The sequence below is a fragment of the Thunnus albacares genome, chromosome 15, assembly GCF_914725855.1.
Source record: "Thunnus albacares chromosome 15, fThuAlb1.1, whole genome shotgun sequence".
Lineage (NCBI taxonomy): Eukaryota > Metazoa > Chordata > Actinopteri > Scombriformes > Scombridae > Thunnus > Thunnus albacares.
The window spans coordinates 26,917,472-26,944,420 of record NC_058120.1 but is presented as its reverse complement, the minus strand read 5'-3'; the positions used below and the strand labels follow the sequence as shown (position 1 = coordinate 26,944,420).

Below are 26,949 nucleotides of genomic sequence, written 5' to 3'. Positions count from 1 at the left end.
AGTTTTCTGTAAACAAACTATTTTGTGCGACCACTTCACGTCTTTCTACCTGCTCCTAATGCACACTCTCGAGAGGCTGATGAAAGGCCTGCCGTCATGGTTTACTCCAAGAAGTGACTTTTTGCATGTCTTTGTATTCTCAACAGGATGTTTTTGGACAGTGTCTCCTTGAAGACATTCATGGTGTAGGTGTTCACACAAAAAGTGGTCAGTAGTTGGATGAGGAATGTGGCCTGTGTAGATACCAGATCGGCTTGGGTTCATGTGTTTACAGATGACATCACACATTATGATTGGCTGTATGTCAGAAAGTGTTCGGATCCCGTGTGTTCGTGTCGCTACCGTTTAAATGAGCAAATTTTGATTGTGCAATTGTTTGTGTAGAGAAAGAGGTCCACATAAAATAAAATGTAAAGCAAAACTTTACATGTAATTATTTCATATCTGTTTGTTTAGAGAGTGTAAGTTCACTATAAATTCACTATGTATATACAGTATATATGTGTGTGTGTGTTTTGTGCATAAATGTCTTGCTGCAGTCTGGGACTAATATTTAATAGAACAAATATCATATCAAGGACAATATTTACATCTAAAAAATACATATATATGTAAAGTACCGTGCAAAACCCTAGATCATCAGGGAGGTGTCTGATCGGTCCCACATTTATTCATGACATGACAACGACCCCGAGCATACAGCTAGAGTCATAAAGAACTATTTTCAGCTACAAGAAGAATGATGAGTCCTGCAACAGATGGTATGGTTCGGCCCCCCACAGAGCCCTGATCTCAACATCATGGAGTCAATCTGGGATTAACATGAAGAAGCATCTGAGATGTTCTAAATAATAAATCCACAGAAGAAGATTCTTTCTCCAGGATGGTTACAACAACCTACCTGCAAGTTACCATGAAAAACCGTGTTGAAGTGAACCGAGGAGAAGCTGCTGCTGTTTACTCAACTTTATAAGAAGTTAATTGATAAATTAAAACAATTTATAGCAATATTTTTGTAAGCATTCTCACTTTACTTTTAGTGCCTAAAACTTTTGCAGAGTACTGCACCTTTCACTACAGTTTCAGTGTCTCTATCTGTAGAATATGACTCAGACATGAAAAAAATATAAAGTGTCACCACTGCAGCTCAGCCTGCACGGTGCACACTGGAGCGGGGAACTCCAGCACAGAGTCGGTGACACATGGAGCTTCTTTTCTCGACTCCTGTTCACTTTATTATGTGATATTCGCTCAAACCGGGACTCCTGCCTGTTGTTTCACCTGCTTCCAGACATTACATTGGTGTTGTTATTTTCCTTATTGTCAGTTTCAGTTTATTGTCAGAATATATTTGGCTCGTCTGGGGAACTTGGCATCTGACGGGATTTTCTTCACTTTAACTTTGTTTAACTGGTGGAATAATCAATATGATCAATTGAAAACCCCTTTCCTGTGTGAGGAGTGTACGTAGATACATGCTCGTCAGAAAGAAAGCCGCTTTCATCTCACATATTATTATTTATTTTTCACAACTGAGCACACGCATCTTAACTTTTCTCTGTCTAATCTAAATATAAATGACATTTATAATGAAATGATATGAAACATTCTATTATTGATGGCCATTATCAAAGTCAGACTGTATGTAGAAGGACCACAGGACTGCGAGCTGCAGCGGTTCAGTGAAGCACATGTGCTGTTCAGGTAGACGTAGGCTGTCTGTCCCAGGCATCAGAGGACCTGACAAGCACTTTGTTTGGATCATAAGAGGCCTCTGCACACGCATAAAGTACATGAAGGCAATTTGGAGAGAGATGGCCCTGATTTAAGAGTCTTTTGTGTGTATAGAAAGAGCCAACCACTCCAGATATGCCTCACCGAGGAACGTGTTTTTTAGTATTATCTTTATAAAGACGTATTTTTATACCTTCACATATTTTTATACCTTCACAACATGTTTGTTCTCATCCATTCTGACAGCTACAAAAGACCGCAGAAGAAGAAGAAATGCTATTTCCAGACAAGAAGTCAGAAGTTAAGTCGCAGTAGCAGTAATTGAGAAAGACAGTTGGATTTTAAAAAAGTCTGACAAGAAAAACGGTTTTTCAGGGATCTTCTGTTGTGAAGCAGCACAACACTGCAGTGGTGGAAAGTAACTAAGTACATTTACTCGAGTACTCAAGTACAATTTGGAGGTACTTGTACTTGAGTATTTCCATGTGATGCTACTTTATTCTTCCACTCCACTACATTTATTTAACAGCTTTAGTTACTTTTCAGATGAAGATTTGACACAATGGATAATATAACAAGCTTTTAAAATACAACACATTGTTAAAGATGAAACCAGTGGTTTCCAATCTTTTTGGCTTTTGACGTCTTACAAAAAGCAGTGTGTAGTCGGGGTCACATTTCACATGTCTATGAGTTGTTAACAGCTCCACCAAATAGTGATTTTTCCCTCTAAACTTCTCACATGCTTTCATTTCAATAAATGTTCAAATGATCCAATATTTCACCAAAAAATCAAAGATTAGAGAAAAAGTTTAAAAAAAAAAACAGATTTGTGTATCAGAACTTTGTTTTTTCTTCTTTCCTCTCCCATTAATCATCTCACAACCCCTCAGATTTATCTGCTGACCCTTTGGAGGGGCCCCGACCCCTAGGTTGGGAACCACTGGACTAAACTAGCTAAGTGTATATAAAGTAGTTGAAACTAGCTCCACCTCCAGCAGCTACAACAGTAACATGCTGCTCTAACACTGATGCTTCACTATTAATAATCTAATGATGTCATATATAATAATATATCAGTCAGAGGGACCAAACCACTACTTTTACTGCAATACTTTAACTACATCAAGCTCATAATACTTATGTACTTTTACTGCAATACTTTAACTACATCAAGCTCATAATACTTATGTAATTTTACTGTAAGAGGATTTTTCATGCAGGACTTTTACTTGTAATGGAGTATTTTTACATCTCTGTATTGGTACTTTTACTTCAGTAAAGGATCTGAATACTTCTTCCACTGCTGTCATGTGGCTGTTTGAAGTGCCTCCTATAGTAGCCTATGTATCATTTTATGGATTTAATACAGCTTAGAGTTAAATGGCCCCACTTTTTTTGTTGTGTTGATTGTCAACATTGTGTAATGTTAGATCATTAGTAGGGTTTATATTAATGTAAAACATCATTAAACCCTCTGAATACGCCGCACACTTCCTCTCTTTTTCATTTCCTTAGCGACACTTTTACCTGGTCAAGTCCTTAGCAACCAGAACTGCTGTTTCCCCATTGGATACTAAAACCAAGTGTGAAGCAACAGATACAGTTAGTTTCATCAGTCTGAGATCCAACGTAATCCGAGTGAAACGAAAGGAAAAAAGAAAATACTTTGACTCACAGCTGCGTGATGCGGCACCTCAACTGTGAATCAATGCTGAGATTAAAAACCCCAGTAGACAGGGTTCAAGTAAAAGCTGGTATAAGTGAAGGGTGAAATGCAGGCGGTGCCATGTAAAAGAAGAATAAACTGCATCAGGATTGTCCAACGACTGGATTAATACATCTGATTTATCTGCTGGAGGTCTGGCAGTGTTCTCAGAGAGCCGTCTGTCAAAGCGCACGCCGCTGTGAGGAAGAAAGTTCAGGAGAACATGAAGACCTTTCCTCCTCCTGAACTTTCATCACAAAATCTCTTTGACATTTAAAGTAGAACCGCAGCGGTAATTCCTTCCTGTCAATCAAACAGTGTGTGCTTAATTTATTTTAGACATGAAGCCAGATTTTTCTCTCTTTTATTCTTGTAGATCTTTTCTTCATCTGTGTAGATTTGGTGATTATTGCTGCTCATCTTAATTAAATAGTTCTTCGTCTTTTAATTCCACCCGAGTACTTAATTTCCAATGGAGTCCAGTTTGTTTTTCAGTTTGATTTACTGACTAAAATCCCTCTAAACATGAGAAGAGTTAAATAAGTTTCATGAGCAGCAGCGAGTGGTTTTGTGGACTCTGGTTTTCATCCAGTCTGTCCGAACCAGGAAATAAATCTGAGCTCACTATTGTGTTGAGATTGTTTATTATAAAATAAGACACTAACAAAAAAAAGAAAAAGGGAAACTTAAGCTACACTTATTTCATTTTTCTAAAATTAAACACTTTATTTTAAAGATGCAAATGTTTTAAAAGCTTCCTGTTACATATTTTATTTTGAAATGCAGCCGTTATTTTACTTAAAATGAGAAAAGAACATTAATTTATTATTAGAGTTTTTATTATTTATAATCCCTCCAATTCAGTATGAAAACTTACAATAAATATTGTTGAAATATTATTGAATTGTACTTAATTTGTTAAATTATGAACACAGTATTGTAAATAATGTATTAATAGATTAAGCAGAGACATTAACCCTTCCAGTTGTAAAAATGTTTTCATGTAGGATTCATTGTTTTCACTATTAATGGGAATTTTCTGTATCATAACAGGAAGTACAATAACTTTATTTTACTGTATATATTGCAATTCTGCTAACTTTACTTCCTCTTTTCTTTTGGGACTTTTTCCTGGAAAGAAAAGTTTTTACTGATTTACTCTCTGCGTTTTTGTCATATATGTGACGTTAAAAAACCTGCCAAAAACATGTGTAAGTATTGATATTTTCATATTCAGTTTTTTGTATTCATGCATAAATCTGTTAATTAGAAGAGAAGTTTGTTGCAGGGCTGCTTTGTAACTTGCAAAGCTAAAATGCACTATGGTGAGCATGTCAGCCGGCGTGATGCATTCAGTGACTCTGTTGATTAAAATTACACATAAATAGAAGAATTTACTGTGTGCAAATAAGACTCAGTGAATGTTTTGTTTGACCATTTCTGCTACTTAGCGATAAAATACTGAAAGACTTGTGTTAGACCCGCTACACTCGCACCAGTGTAGTTGTAAAAGAAGATAATTACGACAATAAAAGGGACTCACTCTGAAGAAAATGACGTTTTAAATCAAGTTATTTAAAATAGTTTGTGTAAAGGATTATTTCCTGGCAAAAACACAAATATAAACAACAAAATCTTGTGTAGCTGTGAGCACTGACCCTCTAAAACTGAACTGTTTTCCCTCATTGGTTTTCAAACCAACTGCAGCCACCTGGACACTTGACTTATCAACTGCCAGCATAAATTCCCCATGCTAATCACCCGTAGCAGATGAACGCGTGTTTACACTTGCGGGCGTCTCCCGGGCAACGCCATGCTTGTTCTGATAATAATAAGGAGGATGAAGACTAATTATAAGCAGCATCACATGTGTCATATGTCATCTGCTGAACATTATGCAGAGAAACTAAACTGAGAGAAGACTTCAGCAACAGACTGCAAAAACATTTTAAAAGTCAGGTATAAGCTACAAAAAAAAAAAATGGAAGTACAAAATAAAAACATCACGTAAAAACTAATATAATTGGTGCTTCTATCCTGCTTTTGCCTCGAGGGATGGCGTTGCACTGTGGCTGTAACAGGCACAAAAAGTCAAATCTGGGCTAATCAGGACTCAAATCTGTGTCAAACCTGCCACAACCATCAGCTCAGCATTTTTCTGACAGCTGACCCGGATAAGATGTGACGAAAAGCAGTCCGCACCGTCCACAAGCTGTCAAAACACCCTGAGTAATAGACGTAAAAAAAACGCTTCCAACATACCGTCGCAAAATGCCGACAGAGTGTGTGTGTCACTGTGTGAGTGAGTGGATCTCATCTCGACAATCCCTCCTCTGCGCCTGCCACCCTGAGGGCCCCCCCCCCCCCCTCTTTTCTCTCCGAACATCCAAGAGCGGCTCAGGCAGCAAGGCCTCGTCTGGAATGAGCTCCCCGGAGACCTGCAGCTTCTCGCCAATTAGCCGTGTGGATATGGATGCGGTCACATGGGCCAGGGGGTGGCTGCGCCGACTGTGACACCCACAGCGAGGTTAAAAATCAGTTACAATCGGGTGGGTGGAGATGGATACATCGGTGCTGTGACCCTATTCCAAAGCTTTGTAATGCTGCTGATTACTCACCCACAACTGAAACCATCGCTCATATTATTCTGCCTGACAGGGTTTGATGTACACAGTTACACACTGTGCATGAGGTGCAAGAAGGGCCCGGTAGCCTCTGTTATGTGCTGGTATTAAGTGTTTTATCAAATCTTTTCTCACTGTACTTGGAATTTGATTGGGGTGCAGCAAGGTCAGCTTCAGGATATTTACAATGAACAGGTTATCAACTAGTAGAGTGCAGATCTCCTGTGTGCAGATAACAGAAACAGGGATTTATTCATCTTGTATCCTGCTTAACTTTAGTGGATTATAACATATCAGGTATGGAATTAATCTGCAGATGCTGCAGTTCAACATGAGACCAAACTTTGTCTGTTTTTGAGCCACTATAAAGGTAAAACGTGGCCTGCAACAGACTAGATGAGCCTTGTTTTTAGTCATAACGTATATCGTAAAATGGCGAGGATTGCTGAAAAGACCGGCTCTTAAGGAATCTTATCATATTTATTTGAATTCACAACACAATCCGCTCTCAAGGTACCAAATTTGGCATTGATTGATCTAATGTGGCAACAAGCTATGATTGGTTGTCCTTAGCGGGAATATAATTCCAAACTAAAGCAGTTCAGCCCCTACCAGCCGGTTAAGAGGAGTCAGCAGTCGACGGCGATATTAAATAGGTTTTACAGACATTGTGAATCATCGCAACCATGAGAGGTCCTTGAGTATACAGTCATAAATATGCACAAAAAAATATTAGGCTGATGGGTTCAGTAGTATGTGAGATTAGTTGCAGACAGATACACACACACACAACTTAATGCACGATCCTCTCCAGACTTACAGAGATAATAACGCTTAATGGTCCTCAACGGCTCTAATATAAAGACATGCACACATGCATTTCTATTCTTAATATTTGCAGTTGTAGTAGTTTTATATTTCATATGTTTTTTATGTTTTTTACTAAGAATTGTTCTTTGTTGTCACTGGTTCTGTTATCAGTGAGTTTAATGCCACGGCATTCATTTCTCTTGTGAAAATAATAAGGATAAAGTTGAAGGATAAAGGATAAGGATAAAGTTGTTGAGAGAAAATGTCATCAGCCATGCAGTTATTATGGCTGTAATCAATATTAATTTATTTATATATTAACAATACATGAGCCGACAGTGTGTAATGTGTTGTGTGTGACTCGTAGTGATGAACCTACTGACTGTTCTGGTTCACTCTCAGCGCCCTCATAACGTCGTTTTGGGCCGCAGCAGGCAGCTGTAAAGCTGTAAAAAGCCACTGTACATTACCTGCTCAGCACCAAATGACAAACAGACACAGTTAGCTGTAGACTAGCTGGTGAACATAGCGGAGCATTTAGCAGCTAAAGAGCCAGATATTTCCCTCAGGAGTTGGTGGAGAGCAGAAACAGAAGCTAAAAAAGAGAGTGGAATTTGATTCGTCTGACCCAAGAGGATGACCAGTTACCATAATTGCATCCAATAAACAACCTTTCAGTCCTGTTTCTTTTATTTATCAAATATGATTTACTTGATCTCTAGTTTCATACCTGGAGAACTTTGGAACGTCTAAACACAGTTGACAGCGATGTTGCTAAGACTGCATTTCCAGCTCAAAATAAACTTGCATGTTTTTTCTGATATATTTTCTGATTTATATTGAACAAGTAATCACACTATACATCATAAAGCCCATGCTGAAAAAGCTGTGGCAGATAAAACTACTGATATAAATCCGTCCTCACTTATTTTACCGCCAGGGTTAGTTTTTCCTATATCATCCTGACACCCTGCGACACTGTGTAATACTCTGCAAAAACACATCTTAGCCTCTTGCAAGACCATAAAGACACTGAAGTTTAAAGAAAGAAAAAGGGTTGAAGATGTGCTGCAGCATTTTGTTTGTCTGCATGAGGATCAACTCTGAGTTAACATCCTGACAAATGAAGCGATGACACTGAACGCTGCTGTGGGCTGCATCCCCCCCACATCAGCAGAAAAAGAAAATTACCTGTGGGCGAGTGTGTGCCCTCGTATTGCTTTATCTTGCACTGCAGCTAACCAGACGATGCTCCAATAAGAGGAATCTCAGGCTTCTACTTAGAGCTGGTGTGCTGATGCTGCTGTAACCCCTTTCAGGCTATTATCCAGGGTAAGTGAGTGGGTAGAAACACTTATAGAGCTGCTGTGACACCGATATCCACCACCGACAACAGCATTAGCAGTTATTATTGTAATAGAAGTATCACTACTATTAGCATCTCAATACTTTTGCTTCCTGACTCTAAACAAATGTCATTTCTTGGCTCTATAGTGACGCAATAAGTCTATAAATGTTTGAGTTTTCTCCAGTTTTAGACATTAATTGATGATTAATGAGTTCTGCTCAATATGTTCACAGCAGAAAAAAGTAATAAAAGAAGTTTAATGAAGGTCATTCTATTCTCAACAAGAGAAACTTGCCTAAAAAAAAAACCCCCAACATGATCAGTGTGCTATTAATCATAACCACTTATTCTAATGAGACCATTAATTAAGATAATTGATGTATTAATTACCAAAAAGCTTCTGCGTCTGGTCCTCACACAACACGTGGGCACGATTTATACGAGCTTCAGATCATACAGGCCGCAGCTGTTATTTTGTTTAACATTAATGTGCAAATTATCAGCAGCGCCGGCGCTTTGAACTGTGATGAAATAGTTGTAGCAGCAGAGTTCAGCTCCGCACGGACATCAAAAATACTGTTGCAGCGGTGAAATGACATTTGTAAGAAAAGAAACATAACGTATTCATAACATGACATTCCCTGTTTCCTCTTTCATTCTCTACAAATAAAACCTGCCACCGAAAAGGCAACGAGAGGCGACTCAGCAGCCTCTGATGACCTCTGATGATTGGTGATTTAATGATACCAGCACTATAAATATTTACATGTTTTTATGTTCATTTTATGTCTTTTTTGATGTGAAGAACTTGGTGCATGTAGTTTCTTTTGTTGTGAAGCACTTTCAGCTGCATTTTTTTGTATGAAAGGTGCTATACAAATAAAGTTATTATTATTATTATTATCATAAATAGTCACAGCCGTGTATAATGGTGGCACTTATTGACAGCTGCTCTGGCATTGTCGAGTAACCTCGTTGATGTGGCACAATCAGTGAAAGTGCACTTTCCTTTTTGGTGTTTTAACACGTGGTGAAGCAGACTGCACTGATATAGAAAAGCTTGTTTAAGGACGTGGGAGTAAAAATAAGTCTTGTGTATATTTACCCAGTTCCACAGTGATGGAGATTTATTAAGCAGGATCATGTGTGCACACAGCTTTATGATAAATGAATAAAATTAAAAATAATACTTTGTGCATACACACAGTTTAAGTTGTTTAAGTTTAAGATTTATTCCTCTGAGTTTTCTTTAAGAGAGATACTGTATGCACCTCACTAATCTGTGAGTTAAAGGGAAATTTTGCCACTTTTTTATGTGGATGTCCAATCAGTATTGATGGTAAATGTAGTCAACTGAAGCGATAAATTCCTCAGTTCATGCTATATTGACCGAGAAAGCTGAGTTTTCCTGCTCATGGAGCCGTGCCAGCTGTGCCTACATGTACCAGGATGCATTGCAAACGTGCCTTCTAATCAGCCGCTGTTGTGGTTGTGGTGTGTTTGCGTAATGCAGCGGACGAGTTTCAGTTTCAGAAAAGTTTTCAGAGCTTCAGAGACACAGTTAGTTAGTTAGTTTATGTCTTAACGTCTCGGTACCATCGTGTGCAAGGATCATAAAACAAACTGTGTGCTGGAGTCAGTGGATCAATGCAAACTTACTGAGACTGCAGTCTCCATTTCAGCTTCTTTTGGGAAACAACTGTGGATAAAGGGATGAAAAACTGCAAGCAAACACTTTCTTTTATCTATTTTTTTTATGACAGGGACAGAGCAGGACTGGATTGTGCTCAAAGCTGCAGCCGCAAGTTACAGCTAATGTAACACTTTACTTTACCTCGCTGATGTGCTGTTCTATATTCAGAGTTAAAGAACTATATGATATTCTGTCAGAAAACAGAGTCAGGTTTACTAAAGAACCACAAAGTTTGTTGAACCGCAGAGTTTTCAGTCCACTTGAGCACCAGTCATGCTGCAGCAGCTGCTGTAATGTTGCTCCTGTGGACACTTTCTCCTCCACACTGTTTTGTCTGATTACACAGCACTATATTCAGCCTGATAACAGTGGTGCCACATCTCTGCTCTGACAGTATAAAGCTTCAACATTGTACAGCTAGTTGTTTGTTAGTGTTATCACAGAGAAACTCAGCAGCTGTTGAGTTTCTGTCTGACTCCACAGTGTAATATTTGGCTTCAATTCATGAAACTAGTTTTCTTCCAAACATACTGATATTTTAAAGTATTTAGCAGTATGATACTTTAGTGTCTGCTGCTCCCTATCGCTAGCCTGACACTGAGTGGGAGACCCACATTTTAACATCCTTGAAGGCACCACCATCAACATACAGTAGCCTGTAGTTCTTCCTTGACACCAAATACATCACTGTATGTGTCAAACCAGGGCGCTGGTGCCGGAGGAACAGCAGATATTGCAGCTGCACCACAGAGACACCGAGAACATTGAAAACAACTGTTGTTTTTCACACTATGTCCCTAATTCAGAAATAAGGTTGAAAATTGGCAGTGGCCCTTTAAATGTCTGAAAGGGGATGTGTCTGCACATTTCCAGGTCTATATTTATATTCTGGGGCTCTACTGGAATATCTTCAAGCATGATTTATAGTTAAAAACTCCTTATTTATCTTCTACTGGCCCTTCATGCAGCCCCTCAGTTCAGCCTGTCTGAAACAGGCCGTTTTAGCTTCTGTCTCTTTAAGGCCCGCCTCCCGATGAGCCCACTCTGTTCTGATTGGCCAGCTTCAGGAAGCTTCCTCCGGCTATGTAAACAAACAGTTGTAGTCAGATTTCCCTTCTTTTTCCTCATTCTTAACTCGAAATATAAACTGGAGCCCAAGTCTGATCCTAAATACGCGAAGGGACAACGTGAACAACCTTAGCAACAAAGACTACCGAATGGATGGCGGCTTGTGGGCATGTGCGAACAATCTGATGTCATCACAACGAGGAGGTGAAGGTAACTTTGCAAACGAAGCATTCAAAGCAGGCTGAAGCCCTGACTTTTGACTTGCAGGAAGTATTTTACATATGTTCACCTCTAGTTTGGGAATTTTGACCACATTTAACAAACATTATAACAATATATATATGACATGATATCCAGCATGCTGGAGAACTTGTGTCTACAGGTACATGAACATATGCTAAGATGCTGTTATATGAGGTGATACGTGTCAGTACTTTGAAAGCATGACATCTGAGTTCAGTCATGAATATCATTATAGCATCTTACAAGAATCTCTGTCGCAGGTTGCCTTTCATCATTGTCCCTTTAACCTACACTCTTAAGATATTCCTCTTCTAATTTATGCCACATCAAAAACCAGCCTCGCACTTGCTGATTCTTATTACTGGATCTTGTAATGTAGCCAGGCTCATATGTGGTTGGAGGCTCGTCTCCCGTTGCTCGCCGCTGCTGATGTATTGCTCTCCGGGCCAGAACATATTGCTGTGTGAATAGAGGGCCAGACTACAATCCCCTTCTCATAACCGAGCATGCATAATGGATTACGAAATTAATCAGCTCATCATTTTAGCAAAACAAAAAAAAAAAAAAAAAAGAAAAGAAAAAGAAAAAACGAGGGTGAGTGGAAATAGAACAGAGGAGGAATCATCAATAGATAATTCAGGCTAAAGGGCTGCTGGTGTGTGTTTATCCGGTTGCTCTTTAACTGCTTAATGATCAATTTTTAAAGGTTTTAATATAAATAGATGATTTCTGTCTGTCGGGGCAATAAATTAACTTTAAAAAAAAAAAAAAAGGTACCTGATAAGGAACTCAATAAAAGCTGAGCAGATTAAAAGAGCCAGAAAGTAAATATTTTTGCACTTTTTTTGTTCATATTGATATTTATCTGACATTCATTAGACCTGGGTGATATAAGATAAGAACTTTTAATAAGCTTTTAGACTGAGACATAACCCAGGTGTATCGCCTGATGCATCAAGCTGATTTGAGTTAAGGGAACCTCTTGTTTTACTGGTGGTTATTATGCTCCCTGCACTCATGTGGATCTACAGTAAAACTTTGTCAATATTGCGTCCAAGTCAACAGTTTTAGAAACAAGGCTGTACTACATTGTATAGTTCTCAAAGCACTTCAGTACAAAGTCAAGAGGTTGTGATATGTAGCACAACAAACGAGCACAGCTCTGTAAACAGAAACAAGTTCCCGCCAAGCAGCAACCTCCGGGGCTGAAAAATGAAGCCAATGTGGAAGTGCCAAAAACTGCGGTTCCTTGAATGACCACTTGAGGCTCCAAAAGAGAGTCATTCCCCATAGACCCCCATGTTAAAATGCCCAACTTTACAGCAGAAATAAACATGTTTACAGCCTGGTACAAATAACGGTTTAGGTCTCTGTAGCTAATTTCCCCTTTCATGACAACTGTACGGGGGTGAATTTTATTATAACTCCGTAAAGTTAGCCGTAAAGTTATGCATAACGAAGGACATGGCTGCTTTGAGTGACAGGTCCGCCAGCTGCTAGGTGACTTGTTTCAGCCATTCGGCCCCGCCTCTTTGCCCATTTTTGATTGGCTGGGAGTTAGGCAGCGTCACGCACTGCCAAGATGGCGATAGCCGGAGCGGCTCGCTTTGAGCTTCAAAACCGCTCTTCAGAAACCGACGGGTGACGTCACGGTAACTACATCCATATTTTTATACAGTCTATGGTTCCCGCACATGCTCAGTAGCATCAGTGTTGGTTTGGTTGTGTATAGAAAATCACCAGCCTTATTCTTTAACCCATATGCTTCTGTTGCCTTAACCTAAAAACACACACCCCCATTATCCACCCTGACCTCCTCCCTCCAACTGCAGTGTGATATATAAAGTAGCGCTTCATTCACTCGACAAAATGTTGCCTGTGAACATAATCCAGGCAGGGATTACGTTGGCAAATGCAACGTAATTGAAAAAAAGTCATATATGAACATAACTTCTAGGAGACAGGGTTCAGGTTTTAGGACAGACCCACTATTTTTGTGTTCCTGTAGCCTGGTGGACTACTATCAGGCCTCCAGAATGAGCATCTTTTTTTTTTTTTTTTTTTTTTTTTTTTAAATCAGGACAAACATTACTGACTGTGAGATATACTGTCACTGTTACATGTCAAAGCTGCCTCCAAACAGCCGCTGCTGAATGAGTCTGGATGGGGGAGAGAGGAACCTATCCCTGGTGGATGATGGGAAATGGTAAGCCTGGTGGATGATGGGAAATGGTAAGCCTGGTGGATGATGGGGAATGAGAGGGTTATTACAAGTATTTACTAGAGCTGCCACACTATTGCCTTGTTACTGTGGGGAAAAGTGTTCATGTGTTCTCTCGTCTGCACTCTCTTGTATACTCTGAGACTCTCTGAGTGTGTGTGTTTGTGTGTTTAGATACTTTATCGTGCCCCGAGAGAAAATTCATTTTCACAGCCTCTGCATGGAAACATTAAACAACCATAAAAAAAATAAATAAAAAAACACACACATACACACCAGCATGTATACTTTTGCTGCTTGAGAGTGTGTCCACCTGATGCTACTGGACACTAATGAGAGCAGAGTGTGTTTCAGCTTCGGGGAGCAGCCTCTCTGCTCAGCCTGGGGAAATCAGTGGCTTTAAAACCCACAAACAACTCTCTCTCTCTCTCTCTCTCTCTCTCTCTCTCTCTCTCTCTCTCTCTCTCTCTCTCTCTCTCTCTCTCTCTCTCTCTCTCTCTCTCTTCTGCCTCAGTCTCTCTCCATTTTCTTGTTCTCTTCTAAATCTCCATCTGTCTCGCCTTTCCCTTTTTTTTTTTTTTAACCATCCTTTTATAGCCATCTTTTCTCTTTATCTGGCCCCTCTCTTCCTCCTTTCATTTTATCCTCCGTCTGATCCTCTGTTCCTTCATCCTTTCCTCGTGTGACACCTCTCCATCCATCCATCCATCCATCCATCCATCCTCCTTTGCAACTCCGTCTCTCTCTATTCTTTCTACTCAGCTGCTATACTTTTCTCTTCTTTCCCTTCCCTCCTGCCAACATTCCTCTTCCACAATTTAATTTAAAAAAAAAAAAAAAGAAAAGAAATTGAGCATGTGAGAAGCCAAAAAACCCCCCCTCCCTTCTCCTCTCAAACTGCCCCTTCCTCTTTATTTCCATCCTCTACAGTGATGGAATAAAGACAGCATGTGTATGTGTGCATGTTAGGGAAGATTTACTGTCTGTTTGTGTGCTTAAGTGTATTTTATATCCACTTTTCTTCTTCATTACCGATCAATATTAATACTTGTTTTTTTTTTCTCTCTGTTTGCTTTCTAGTGCCTCTTTACTGTCGGGCATTAAATGACGCATTTCACATTTACAAGAGAAAACAAACTGATTAAGAAGCATGAGCAACTTAAAGAACGACAACAACAGAAATCTGAGAATCTGTCGGTCCAAAGCCACACTGGGGGCCTAATGAGGCTGTAATGTTCATTATATATATATATATATATATATATATTACTATAGAGTGTTTATTATTTAGGAAGTAGAGAATGAGTGACTGAGGGAGTGATTTCAGACACAACCTATGTTGTTAACTAAAAGAAAGGGGGTTTTTTTGGACACTTTAGACTCAGCTTGTCTGGCCCAGATCTATGGCTGTGTTTGAGGTGGATGTTTGTCTCCATAGTAGACAACCCGTTCAGGGTTTGATGGTTATTTATGTCTGTCTATGTTAGCAAACAGAGTCTCATTCCTCTCTTTCACTCACTTTGTTCTCTTGAAGACAACAGCGCAGAGACGTTTTATTTACACCTGGAACTACGGTGGTTCCTCCTCCCTTCCTGAAAGGCTCTTTGTCGCCGCGGAAACGGCCTCTTAGAAAAATAAGACAGACCTGTTCATCACCGCTGCGGTAATGAACATTCAGGAACCTGGACACTCATCAATATTTCAATAATTTCTCAGAATCTGGCACAAGATAAAACTGCTGTCCAAACACTTTGCCTCAGAAATTACATGTAAATCATCTAAGCTGTGATGTCTCCATAGAAAACTGTTTTCATTACACTGCACTTCATATTCTGTAGAAAAAATATTGATTCAAGTTCATCCCTGAATCTGAATATCTTTATTTTAATCTTAAAAATATATTAATGAGTTTGATCAAGACAGAATATTCTGGAAACGAGTACAAACAAGTTCCTCCCAACACATTTCCTGTAAACTCATCCATCCACACTGTACCTACATTTCATATGATAACAGATAGAAACTCTTGAACCTCTCTCTCTCTCTCCTCCTTTCTATCTCCTCTGGTGCTGGCACACTTTCTTTCCTTTTCCCCACCAGAGTAAAAAGGGAGTTGGCAGAGAACGGGACGTCTGTCACGAGGCTGAAGGAAACTTTGAAAAGGGAAACAACTTTCAGAGCGATGCCTGCAACACACACACACAAAAACCCTCTTATCTCACTTTCTCCACACTCTCTCCATCGACCTTCGCTTTAATTCTCCTTCACCCTCCATCTTCCCCTGACCTCCTTCCATCCTCCTCCGTCTGCAGGCTGTGATCAGACAGCACTTTTGCTCAAACACAACAGGGTGCAGCTGTAAGCATCACTTGCTGAGAACGGGAACATTTCTCTGGTTGCTATGCAACACTAAGTTTGACAACAACTTGCAAGCTATGCAATTAGCATCAGTTTACTCGTTATCCAAATAAGGATCCCAAAGGGTCCTTGAGAGATCATCAAGGGTTCCCAGAAAAGAAGCTTGATAACCTGTAGAAGGACTGTGTGGGGAATAGATTTTAAAGATCCCTTCCAGATATGTTTTAAGACAAAAAAATACTCTGCTTAGAATAATAATTTCTGTCTGATCTGGTTTTTCCTCATTAAAATCCTTTAAATTACATCCATTTCTTCTTCTTCACTGAAAAATCTTGAATCTATGAATATGTTTTTTTTATTTCAAAAGTTTAACACAACCTGGACACAAGAAGTCAACTCTCTGTGTATGTGCATTGACTTCCACATCACAATTAAGTTACATATTGGACCGTGATTGGCTCCAACCTAGATGTGATGTCATAAATCATGCTCGTAGTCGGACCAAGCGTCAACTATCACAGCTTGAGCCTTAAAGTACCACTGACAGTTGGTTCCAACTGACTCCCATTCAAAAAGCATCATCTTCTCTCTAGAAAACTAAGACAATCATATTTTTTATGAGTCATTCTGGTCTCAATCTCTAAATTCAGACCCTCTAATAAGTGTGCTGGTCGTCACTTTGGAAATTATTGCTCCGTTAATAAGATTTGAAGATTTATAGTAGCTTTGGTATCTGCTGTGTGGGCGTTGATTGACAGTTGGCTCACCTGCTGCTCTCGGCCTTTCAGAGCTTCTGCTTAAAAAATAAACAGTGTTTTTTCTGCGACCTGCAGGTCTACCTTGTTTGTAGTTCAGTCTAACAAGACCCCTAACGGGATTCTGTCAAACAACGGTTCACCGCTGCACCGGTCAGAGGTCCCAGTAAACTCTTCTTTCTACCTTCAGCAGATAAATGTGAAAACAAACTCTGCACATACATCATCCTGCACAGTGAAGCTCAAACATCACAGTAAAGCAACAAAAAGCAATACACACATTTTTGGAGTGCAGACAAACTAACTTTTTACTCTCCTCAGCTGTGCTTATAATATAAAGCTGTAATCAGTCATATTTTCACAAATTTTCAGGCAGGCTTCCACAAAACAATATATTAAAAGTCTCCATTCACTAAAAATGTGTGATGTTTGACCTTCACTGAAGAGGAGTGTGATGAATTGAGAGGCTGTAGGATAATTGCCACTCATCTACAAACCTTTAAAACCGTTTTTGTAACAAGGCAAGTGTTATAAAATATATTTGTGAAGCTTTTTTTAAAAAATATTTCACATTTAAGAGGGTGTGCCTCAGATTTGGTGAATGGTGTTCAGAAGTGGCTACTGATATCTAAGTTAATGTTCCTTTCTTTTGGTTTGTTTAACTCTGATGCTGAGCTCTGACAAGCAGAAAAATCCTAAATGTGATTCCAAATCTGAGCCTCATAGTTTGGAGGAGACATGTTAGAAATAACCAGAAAACCACTGCAGGCATGTTGGAAAAAACAAAACAAAACAAAACATCCTGCCGTGTCATCGTGAGTCTGTCGGTCCCTCCACGGCTACAGCAGCCCCCCCGCCGATGACAACCGTCTCACCATTTATTGATTAATGTCCTCGCTGTGATGAAGCAATTCATCAAACATCTAATATGTTTTTTATGAACCTCTGACTGTCGCCCCGTCTGACTCAACCTCATAATGAAGTTAAAGAAGCGGAGAGGCAACGCAAACGGAGAAGCTGCAGAGACGGGCCGAGACACTCGGAGGGTCCACTCTGTCACTCTTTTACTCTGTACAATTTCCTTCCTTCCTTGCTACTGGATCTCTCTTTCTTCTTCTATCAATTTTCTCCCATGATACTTTCCCCTTTTTCTCTCTTCTTTCTTTCATACTGTCTTTTTTTTATTTTCACATTTGATCTTTGCTATTACTCCCACATCATGTAATGCTTACTCTCCTGTCTCTCTGTCTCTCCCAGCATGAATTGCAGTCACTATCTGCTGCACTGGATCTATAACTGTAACATAATAGATCACTTGCATGCCAACAACTAGTATCACAGATCACATTCTGTTGCTACGATTGGGGGTTGCAGTTACTATTGGTACTGGCATGAATCACTACATCTCTCATATATATATATATATATATATATATATATACACACACCGTATACCATATTTACCTCGACCACAGAGGGCACCAGGCCTTTATTGGAAGCAGGCTTGTATCAGAGAGAGGCCTTTATTCCTGATTCCCTCTGTTTGATAAGTATATTTACTCATATTTTAGTACAAAGCCTCCCTGTTTTCTGATCTGCTTCCGTTTGCTCTGTTAAATTTTTGTTACTGCGTTATGCTATTAATCAAATTAAAAGCCCATGCCTTCATTTCCTCACTTTTATTGTGAAACATTACACAAACATTTCAATTTAACTTGTGTGAAGTAACATGACTGGTCAAGTACAGGAGGGGAAATATTCAAAACAGAGAGAATATTTGCTGACTCGTGGTGAGCTGATAGGTTTCTTTACATGAAATTGCTACTCTTAGGACCAGTTTCCCAGACTAACTCATAGTGATAGACATTTCAGTAATCTGCACTGGGCAGCAATGCACTAATAAACGAGGAGAGGAAGAATAAAACTGTTATGTGGAATGGAGCAAGTGGACCCAGATGGAGACAGGAGGAACTGAAAAATACTCTTTAATGAAGGTTACGTGCAGGCAAAGCAAAAACTGTACAGGACAGAACAAAACTGAACATCCAACAAAGACTGAACTGAAAACCGAGACTTAAATACAAACAGAACTAATGAGGGAATGAGGGGGAACAGGTGACTAGACAAGGACCAGGCAGGGAGTTGATAGGCTGAGAGGAAACACCGGGAGCAGAGCAAGACTAACGAGACTAATGCAGAAAAAACAACCGAAAACACAGAAAACACAAGGACTACAGAAAACCGGTAGGCCAAATGCAAACAAAAACACTCTGTGCTACAGAGCTAAACGAGCTGCAAGATAAACTGAGACATCCAAACTCTTAAAAGTCCAAAACACAGATCTCTTCCATAACCCAGAAACTGATTCACCAGTCAGAGTGTGAACTGCATGAAAAGCTCAGAGGAACCAGCCTGAAACATATTCTCTGGTCATAAATTCTGAATCACATGAAGGCAAAAGTATTTCAGATTTCACGTCAGTTCTGTACGCTCCTCCAATCAAGCTCATGTATGATGAACAAGGAAGTAAAATGTCACGATTCCTGCCTCGATCCCATGTCTCCCTACCTGTTGCCACTTCCCCAGCGTCTCCCTCTCTCTACCTGTGTGTGTGTGATTGTGTGATTGGAGACAGGTGTTACAGCAGAGCCCCATCAGCTGTATATCATTACATCATCAAGACCTCGACTCATACTCAGCCCTGCCAGTCCTAGCCAATCTACCCTGAACCTGTTCCCGTTCCTGTCTCCTGTCCTCGGGTGCATCCCAAATCTCTTAAATTGCATCCATGTTTCCCTCACTTGCGTCTTAGTCCCTCCCACCGCGGATGCAAGGAAAGATGCGAGGAAACCAAGCGAGGAGAGAGGAAATGAGGAAACCAGGAAATTTGTTTTACGAGACATGAGACGTCTTCTCCTCTGAAGCGTCACGTCCGTTATTATAGGATAAAATTAAAGTCGGGAAGAGTCTGTCTGTCAGCAAGAAACAGTTTAATGAAGGAGATAACATAATGAAAAAACATGATAAATAATAAATGAAGAAAGTTGTTTATGGTTCTTTTGTTGATCAGACCGACATTTAACAGATTTTTAACTATATGATGAATCAGAAAACAAGTAAAGCATAAGACTCGTCCCTGTCCTGGACCCTTGTTCCACTCTGCTTTCCCCTCCTTACCTTGCCCCAGCTTGCCTCAGTCCCAGTTACCCAACTACCAGCCCTAGCCCCGGGTTCCCAAGCTTCCCAAGTCCTGCGTTCCCTTTCCCACATCTGAAAATAAATACTTTGTTCCTACTACATCCCCGTCTCCTCACCTGTGTCTGCACTTGGGTTCACCTGCTCCGCTCCACCAACCACAGTTCCCTTGACATTATCTTGTTAGCCTCTTATTCTTCCTCTCTGGTTCCCTGGTTGTCCTCATGAGTACAACAGTACGAGGCTGCAGCAGCATGTCCGTCTGTTTGTGTTTAACACTTGAAAGTCAGAATCGACGTCATCGGACTGCTGCTCTTGATCATTACGAATGAAGTGACTCAGCTTTCGAGCGCGTCCACCCTTCTGCTTTCTGTGTTTACATTTTTAATCAAGCAAAAAAAAACAACAGAAGTCCTAATTATGTCACTGTCGTCATGCGAGAACCATCTACCTCCAGTTGAGTGGTTCTCACTTCAGTTGAAGGATCGCGTTTGTCTCTGTGGGTTTGTGAAAGTGCTTCATATCTCAGTGGAAAAGCTTGAAAATGCGTCAACCAAAAAACAACACAGGTTCTCTTACTTTCTAAAAATATGACGACTGAGAGATCAAACGTCTTCAACGCGTTCGACTGTCAGCTGCTCGAGCTTCTCTCAAAACCGCTGGATGTTATTTTTGTAAAATCTAAAGTCATTTATTTGAGTTTTTAGTTTCATTCATCTAATGTTCTTTCTGTTTTTACTTTTGACATGAGTTGTCAGGTCTTTTTTCAGTTTATTTATTCCAAATATGAATCTAAGAGTTATTTGACATTTACTGTCCGTTGTAGGTCAGAAAATAGTGAAAAATGCTCATCACATTTCCCCAGAATCCAAGGTGACGTCTTCAAATGTCTTGTTTTGTCCAACCAACGGACCAAAAGCCAAATATGTTCAGTTTACAATGATATAAAACATAGAAAAGCAGTAAATTATCACATATAATAGGTTTTTTAGGAATTTAGCAGAATGTTTTTTTGCTTGTAATGTGATATAATATTCATTTAAGATAACAAAGATTGTTTATGAGCAATAATAAGCACACACACAATACATTAAAATGACCTAAAATGACCTCAAGCAGGCTGAAAGAAACATTTAGTAGATTTTAGTAGAACTGTCGAATTTTTAGATTTTCATTTGTTGGAGAAGTCGAGCAGCATTAAAAGTAGGACACACGGCCGTTAAAATGCAGGGTTCAATGTGGAGCAAAAATCAATTTGCGAAAACATTATTAAGCATTAATCAACAATAACACTTCAACACATAAACAAACAAATATATAAATAAATAAGTGGTAAGGCTCTTGACCTCAACTTCACCGAGGCAAAAAACACAACACTCAAACATAAAACTTACAAACAGCAACTCTACTGCTTTACAATCTGCAGACAATCTGTGGGCCTGTTGATCAGTTACCGTATTGACCCTAATATAAGATATTTATTCTGAAAATCACATTTAAAAAAAGTGGCTGTCGTGTTATATTTAACTCAGCATGATGCTGAAAAACTAAATCATGCTTTTATTTCAAGTATGTTGGACTATTGCGATGCACTTTCTACAGGCCTTCCTGAAAGGTTAATTGAAAGATTACAACTGATTCAAAACTCTGCGACTGGACTGTTAACAAAAACAAAAAAAGAGAGAGAACACATCACTCCGGTCTTGGCTAGCCTACACTGGCTCCTTGTATCTTCCAGAATCGATTTCAAAGTCCTCTTACTGGTTTATAAAGCTCTCAACAGATCCCTGTTACCTTATGTTCCCTCACAAGCCCTCAGATCTTCCTCTGCAGGCTCACTTGAGATCCATAAACCAACCCAAAAGAAAACTGGAGATGCAGCTTTCCTCAATTACGCTCCTAAACTATGGAACGCCGTACCTAAAGACGTCTGTGGGAAGCTTTAAACGACACTTAAAAACATATCTTTTTAACGTAGCCTTTCTATAATTTGACTATTGCATTGTATCATATATTTAAACACTTTAATCCATTTTAAGGCATTTTTATTTACTTTTTCATGAATGATTGATTATGTCGTTTAGCTGTATTTCCTCTCTTTTAATGTGATGCACCATCTCTCATCTTTCTTGTTTGCTTCCTTTTATTCTACACATGTTTAATGTTCTGAATTATTATTATTTTTTTTATCATTTGTTTTTTTATCCTTTCAATGTGAAGTACTTTGAGCTGCATTTTGTATGAAAGGTGCTATACAAATAACGTTTATTCTTCTTCTTATTATTATTATTATTATTATTATATTTGAGGACAATTACACGTTCACAAGATCAGAGATTCTTTTTGAACAGCTCATACAGAGAGTGTTGCATTATGGGTTGTTTGTAACCTTAATGTTGCTAAGCTAGTGTGTCTCCAAGTCTGTTTATAGTGAGTCTGAAGGTTCATGTAACATGTTTTTCTGCACGAGTGAAAATGAGTCCAAAGACACGGCGAGGACTGAATCATCTGTCAAGCAATCAAGAACTTCTCCTCTCACAGATGATGAGGAGCTCAAAAAGACAAAAAAACAGACTGAAAACTGCTAAATGCCAGAGAAAATAATTCCAATGCTTCCGACAGCCTGACAGGAGAGAGTGTGAGTATGTGACTGATAGACAAGCGAAACAAATGTGGGATTTACATTCTGCTTTAATGGTTTTATTTAACTTTTAACGAGAGAAAAGGCTTCAAAGATGATGACTTTCTTCTGCTTGGATTAATAATACCTGATAGTAAACTTTTCCAACAGGAGTGTGAAAGTGTGTTGCATCTTCAAAAAGTGTTTTTTCCAATAAAATATGGTAATTAATCCCTTCAGAAGTTAAACACACAGAGACACTTGAAGGCAACTCATCTACTAAATAACACGACCACATACCTAGGATGGCGATGACCTCATCGTCCTGGATGACCTCCAGTGACCCCGACACCACGAAACACAGGGTGTCCACGCTCTCCCCGGCGTGGAAGATCAGGTCTCCTGGGGCGCAGTGGATGGTCTGAAACTCCACCGCCAGCGAGCGCAGGCAGCCGTCACTGGCCAACCTGAACGCCGGATGTTCATTGAACACCTGAAGAAGAAAGCAGGAAGACGAACCTTTTTATTATCTGTCCTTTAAAGTTATAATTTAATCACGTGATCACTGGTAGAACTGGCGAGGGTTCTTGAGCATTGAGCAGCTTTCAGATTTTACACAACAAATCTTAAATTATTTGAATTTAACACGATTTGTAACAGAACTTTAAAGATTATGTAATGGTTCTGTCCCAGTCCGGCTCCATGTCCCTCCACCAGTCCACCAGATGGCTGTTTAAAACTGGGAGTGAGTGGGAAGAAGGACAGATAAGAGAGATTGAAGATGATATTTAAAGACCACTTGAGATACTACGACTTGCTACATCGACTCTCATAGACACTAAAAGTGAACCGAAACTCAACAGTTGTCTCTCTTTATGTTGTTACATTCAGCCTTAATATCCTTAATATTATTATGGTTAAGGTTCCTTGGTTTGCAGTGTAATGCTGAAGTTTATTTGCTGTGTCTGCTCAGAATGACTTGTGCATTTTAAGTTATGTTTATGTAATTTGTCTGATTTATGATGGCTTTTATATTATGACGATGGTGGATGATTATATTGTAGTCTCTAATTTAACTCATGGATGAGGTTCTGTTTTTGATTTGTCCTCAGCTCAAAGCAGCTGCTGCCTTTTGTGGTTTTTTTCTTGTTTTCTTGTTTCAGTCTCGTTAGCCCCGCCCTCCTCCCCTGCCTTCCTCAGCCAATCAGCCAATCAGCTCCCAGCCTGCACACTTTGTGTCTTGCCACCTGTTCCTCGTTGCTCTGTTAGTTCAGTTTGTATTTAAGTCCTGTTTTTCGGTTCAGTTTGTTGTTTCTGGTTTGTTCTGCTCGGCTTAAGTTATTCTTCAGCCTTGTTCTGCCTGCAGCCTCCTCGGTTGGGTCGACCTGCTCTGTTGCACCTAACAGATTAACTATAAACACACAAAGCAACTCTGAATGATAAAACCAACACTGACGCCCTCGCTCCAGTGATATCTTTTTTCTTTGTTTTTTTGAGTCTGTACACAAGATGATTTTAGTTTCCATGTCCTGTCGTTCTTGTATAATCCTGCATAAAAATCTCACTACTATAAACCTCTGAGTTGCAATAATGTAATGATTGAGTGTTATGAACATTTCAGTCTCCTTTTTTTGAAGCTGTATATTCCTCTTAAAGAAATATACTGTACAGTATTTTTCTTTTTCTATTAAATGTGTAAAACTGATCTGGATTTCTCCATCTTGTTTGCTGATATTCATTCATGTGAAAAACAGTGATTTAATCCATCACAGCAACAGTGAAGCTCTCATTTAGTTTATTCCTTATTTCACTGAGATGTTTTCATATCAGTGCTTCCTGTCAATCAGCATCCCGTAAGTCTCCATTCATTTAGGTTCATTGTTTAGCCAAGACAAGAAATCCTTTAATGTCAAATGGTAAAAAAAAAAAGGCAAAGGACTGTTTGTGAGTCCAGTTTTCTCTGGATCGAGCTGCTGTTTCTGCAAAACTGTTCTGTATTTGATGCTTTCAGTCATTAAATCCTGCATTTTTAATCAGTCACCATACTGACACCAGAACCTCATTTAGAGAAGAAGAGAAAATCTGCAATATTTAAATATTAGTAGTGGGAGTGAGACTTTAAGTTTTAATGAATTTTACTTATTAACTTAAAAAACTTAAAAAAAAAATCTTATCTAATTTATTCTAAACTTAACTTGCTTAAAAAACTGGGTTTAGTAGCACCATTTGTTGTATGTTTTAATTATTTTGAGGAACTGTGGTGCTTAATGAAGACTGCATTTGCATTTTCTCCTCATTTTTCTTATAACTTTCTATAACTACAAGCATTTTTAGAGCTGTTCTCACCGTCAGAGATTTGGGTGAAATCAGTTTAAATCAATCTTCCTCTTTTAAAAAAACAAACAAAAAAAAGTACTTATTTCTGGTAAACATTTTCAAAAAAAGAAACCAAAGAGCCTTTAATCTTCCTCAGAACACCTTAAGGCCCATTTGTCTGTACTGAGTGAATGTATATGAGATTTATGAATCCCTATTATAAGTTTTATTATGTGTTGTGCAAAACCTTGGTCTCACTTTATTTTACGATACACTAATAAGCCGTACTTTGTATCAAATTAGACAAACACTAGAAATAATATGTTCTTCATTAGACAGTAAAAAACCCTAATTAGACACAATACACCTACATTATGCTGTAATTAGAAACCGCATATGCTGTTCATATTAACAATTCATGTTAGGGAGACACAAACACCTGCTCACAACAGGGCCAAGAGGACAGAAAAGGTGCAGAAATAACACTGTTGGGTAGGTTTTCTTTTATGTCAGTGTGTATGTTCTAAAACGCTCATGTTGATGAAGAGTTCAATGATTTAGAGCCTCTGTTTTCCTCACAGATGAACACGAGCGCCGTCTCAAATCGCATACTTCTGTATTTACACTTAACATTTTGAGTGCATGAGTGCGTTCACACTGAGAATATGGAGAAATGCAGTGCACTGTGAGCACCAGGATGGTGCACTCAAAACGGTCAAAAAGTTGAGTGTGGAACTATGGACACTTCTCGCTCACAATGGTCGCCATCTTGGCTACCTAGCAGAAGGGGAGGTACCACTTTTCAAACTGGAAATGGCGGCCAAGTACTTTGTAACTACGGTGAACATTACTGCATTATACAAATGTTATACATGTGTTTTTTAGCACTAAGCACCACTATACTGTTGTCAGATATAAGCCATCAGTATGTTTTTTGGGTTAATTTAGCAGTCTGTAATGATTTGGTAGCGCGAATGATAGCACGAATGCTAACGCTAGCTAATGCTAATTTGCAATCGTCATTTCCGGGAAGTGCACAACGACTGTGTTTGATTTGAGACAACACTATCCTGTAGAAATTTGTGCACTATGCCAGTAAGTACATAGTGTACACAGTGTACTACATGAAAGTGCACTAACAGAAGTATGTGATTTGAGACACAGCTGTCAGCAGCTCCTGGAGTTAGCATTAGTGTTAGCATTAGCGTGAAAACTGGAGCAAAGTGTCTCAGATTGAATTAAAAGAGTTCAAATTGTTAGATTATCTACGAGAAGCTGTACTTTTGATAATCATCCTTTTCTGTGTTGTTTATCCAAATAAAATATAAAGATTAACTCAGTGTGTTTCTGTTAAAATGATGCATATCTTGCATTGAATAAGATACTTCATGTGTTTGCTGTGTGTTTGGTTATATATCATTTATTATCAGGTTTATCTTGAAAGTGACACGTTGTTACGATGTATAACAGACGTCCGGGTCAGACGGATGTTGGTTGGACCATTTTAGCATCTATAGTAGATATTAGGGATGTGCAGAGGGCCCAGTATTTGTATTTGTACCTGTATTTGTATTTGTATTTGAATGAAAGTGGAAAGACGCTGAAAAATCCTGTTTTTTGTTTTTATTACACTTTCAATTTTAGAAAATAAAAGTGTTACAATAAGTGTTCATGAATAAACTACCGTGTGAAGGAGGTCCCCACACCGGGTCTTGAACTGGAGTCTCCCAGATCATAGACAACTGCGCTGACTACTGAGCTAAAACTTTACCCATCACCCCCCCCCCCCCTTGCAGACAGACCTCTACCTGTTTATACACCCTTAACACAGAGACAGCACATCATGCAACGTGTAGGGAGGAACTTCAAAGGCAATTATTGCTTTGCACTTTTCATTTATTGCCTATTTTTTACAACCTAACTTTGTGGAAAGGAGAAGGGGAACAACAATTTATGGAGAGTCCCTTGGGAGCACTTTGCTTGTGTCAGTAGCTCAGCTTTATCTCTGGCAAACACCCTCAACAAATATTCGTATAAAACCCACTATTTGTGCTTTGGTGAATAATGTATTTGTATTCTGGCACACCCCTAGTAGATATGTGATTTCACTTTGGTTTACAGTAGAGTTCTGTAATAATGTGTCACTAATTACCCTCAAAGAAAGCCTAATAAGTGTCTAACAGTGTCCCAACAGCTTTCATACTGGGGTTAATAGTGACACAGCATTAAATGGTCTGATGTCTAAGTAGTCTGCAG

The 26,949-nt window shown here is 39.1% G+C and overlaps 1 protein-coding gene across 1 annotated transcript in view; it reads right to left on the bottom strand.

Annotated features, from left to right (window-relative positions):
• kcnh5b (potassium voltage-gated channel, subfamily H (eag-related), member 5b) overlaps positions 1–26,949 on the bottom strand; it is a 185,805-nt gene that overhangs the window by 43,846 nt on the left and 115,010 nt on the right. The window contains exon 11 of the mRNA XM_044375399.1: positions 22,678–22,870. Coding sequence (XP_044231334.1) covers positions 22,678–22,870 — 193 coding nt within the window. The remainder of the gene's footprint in view (positions 1–22,677; positions 22,871–26,949) is intronic.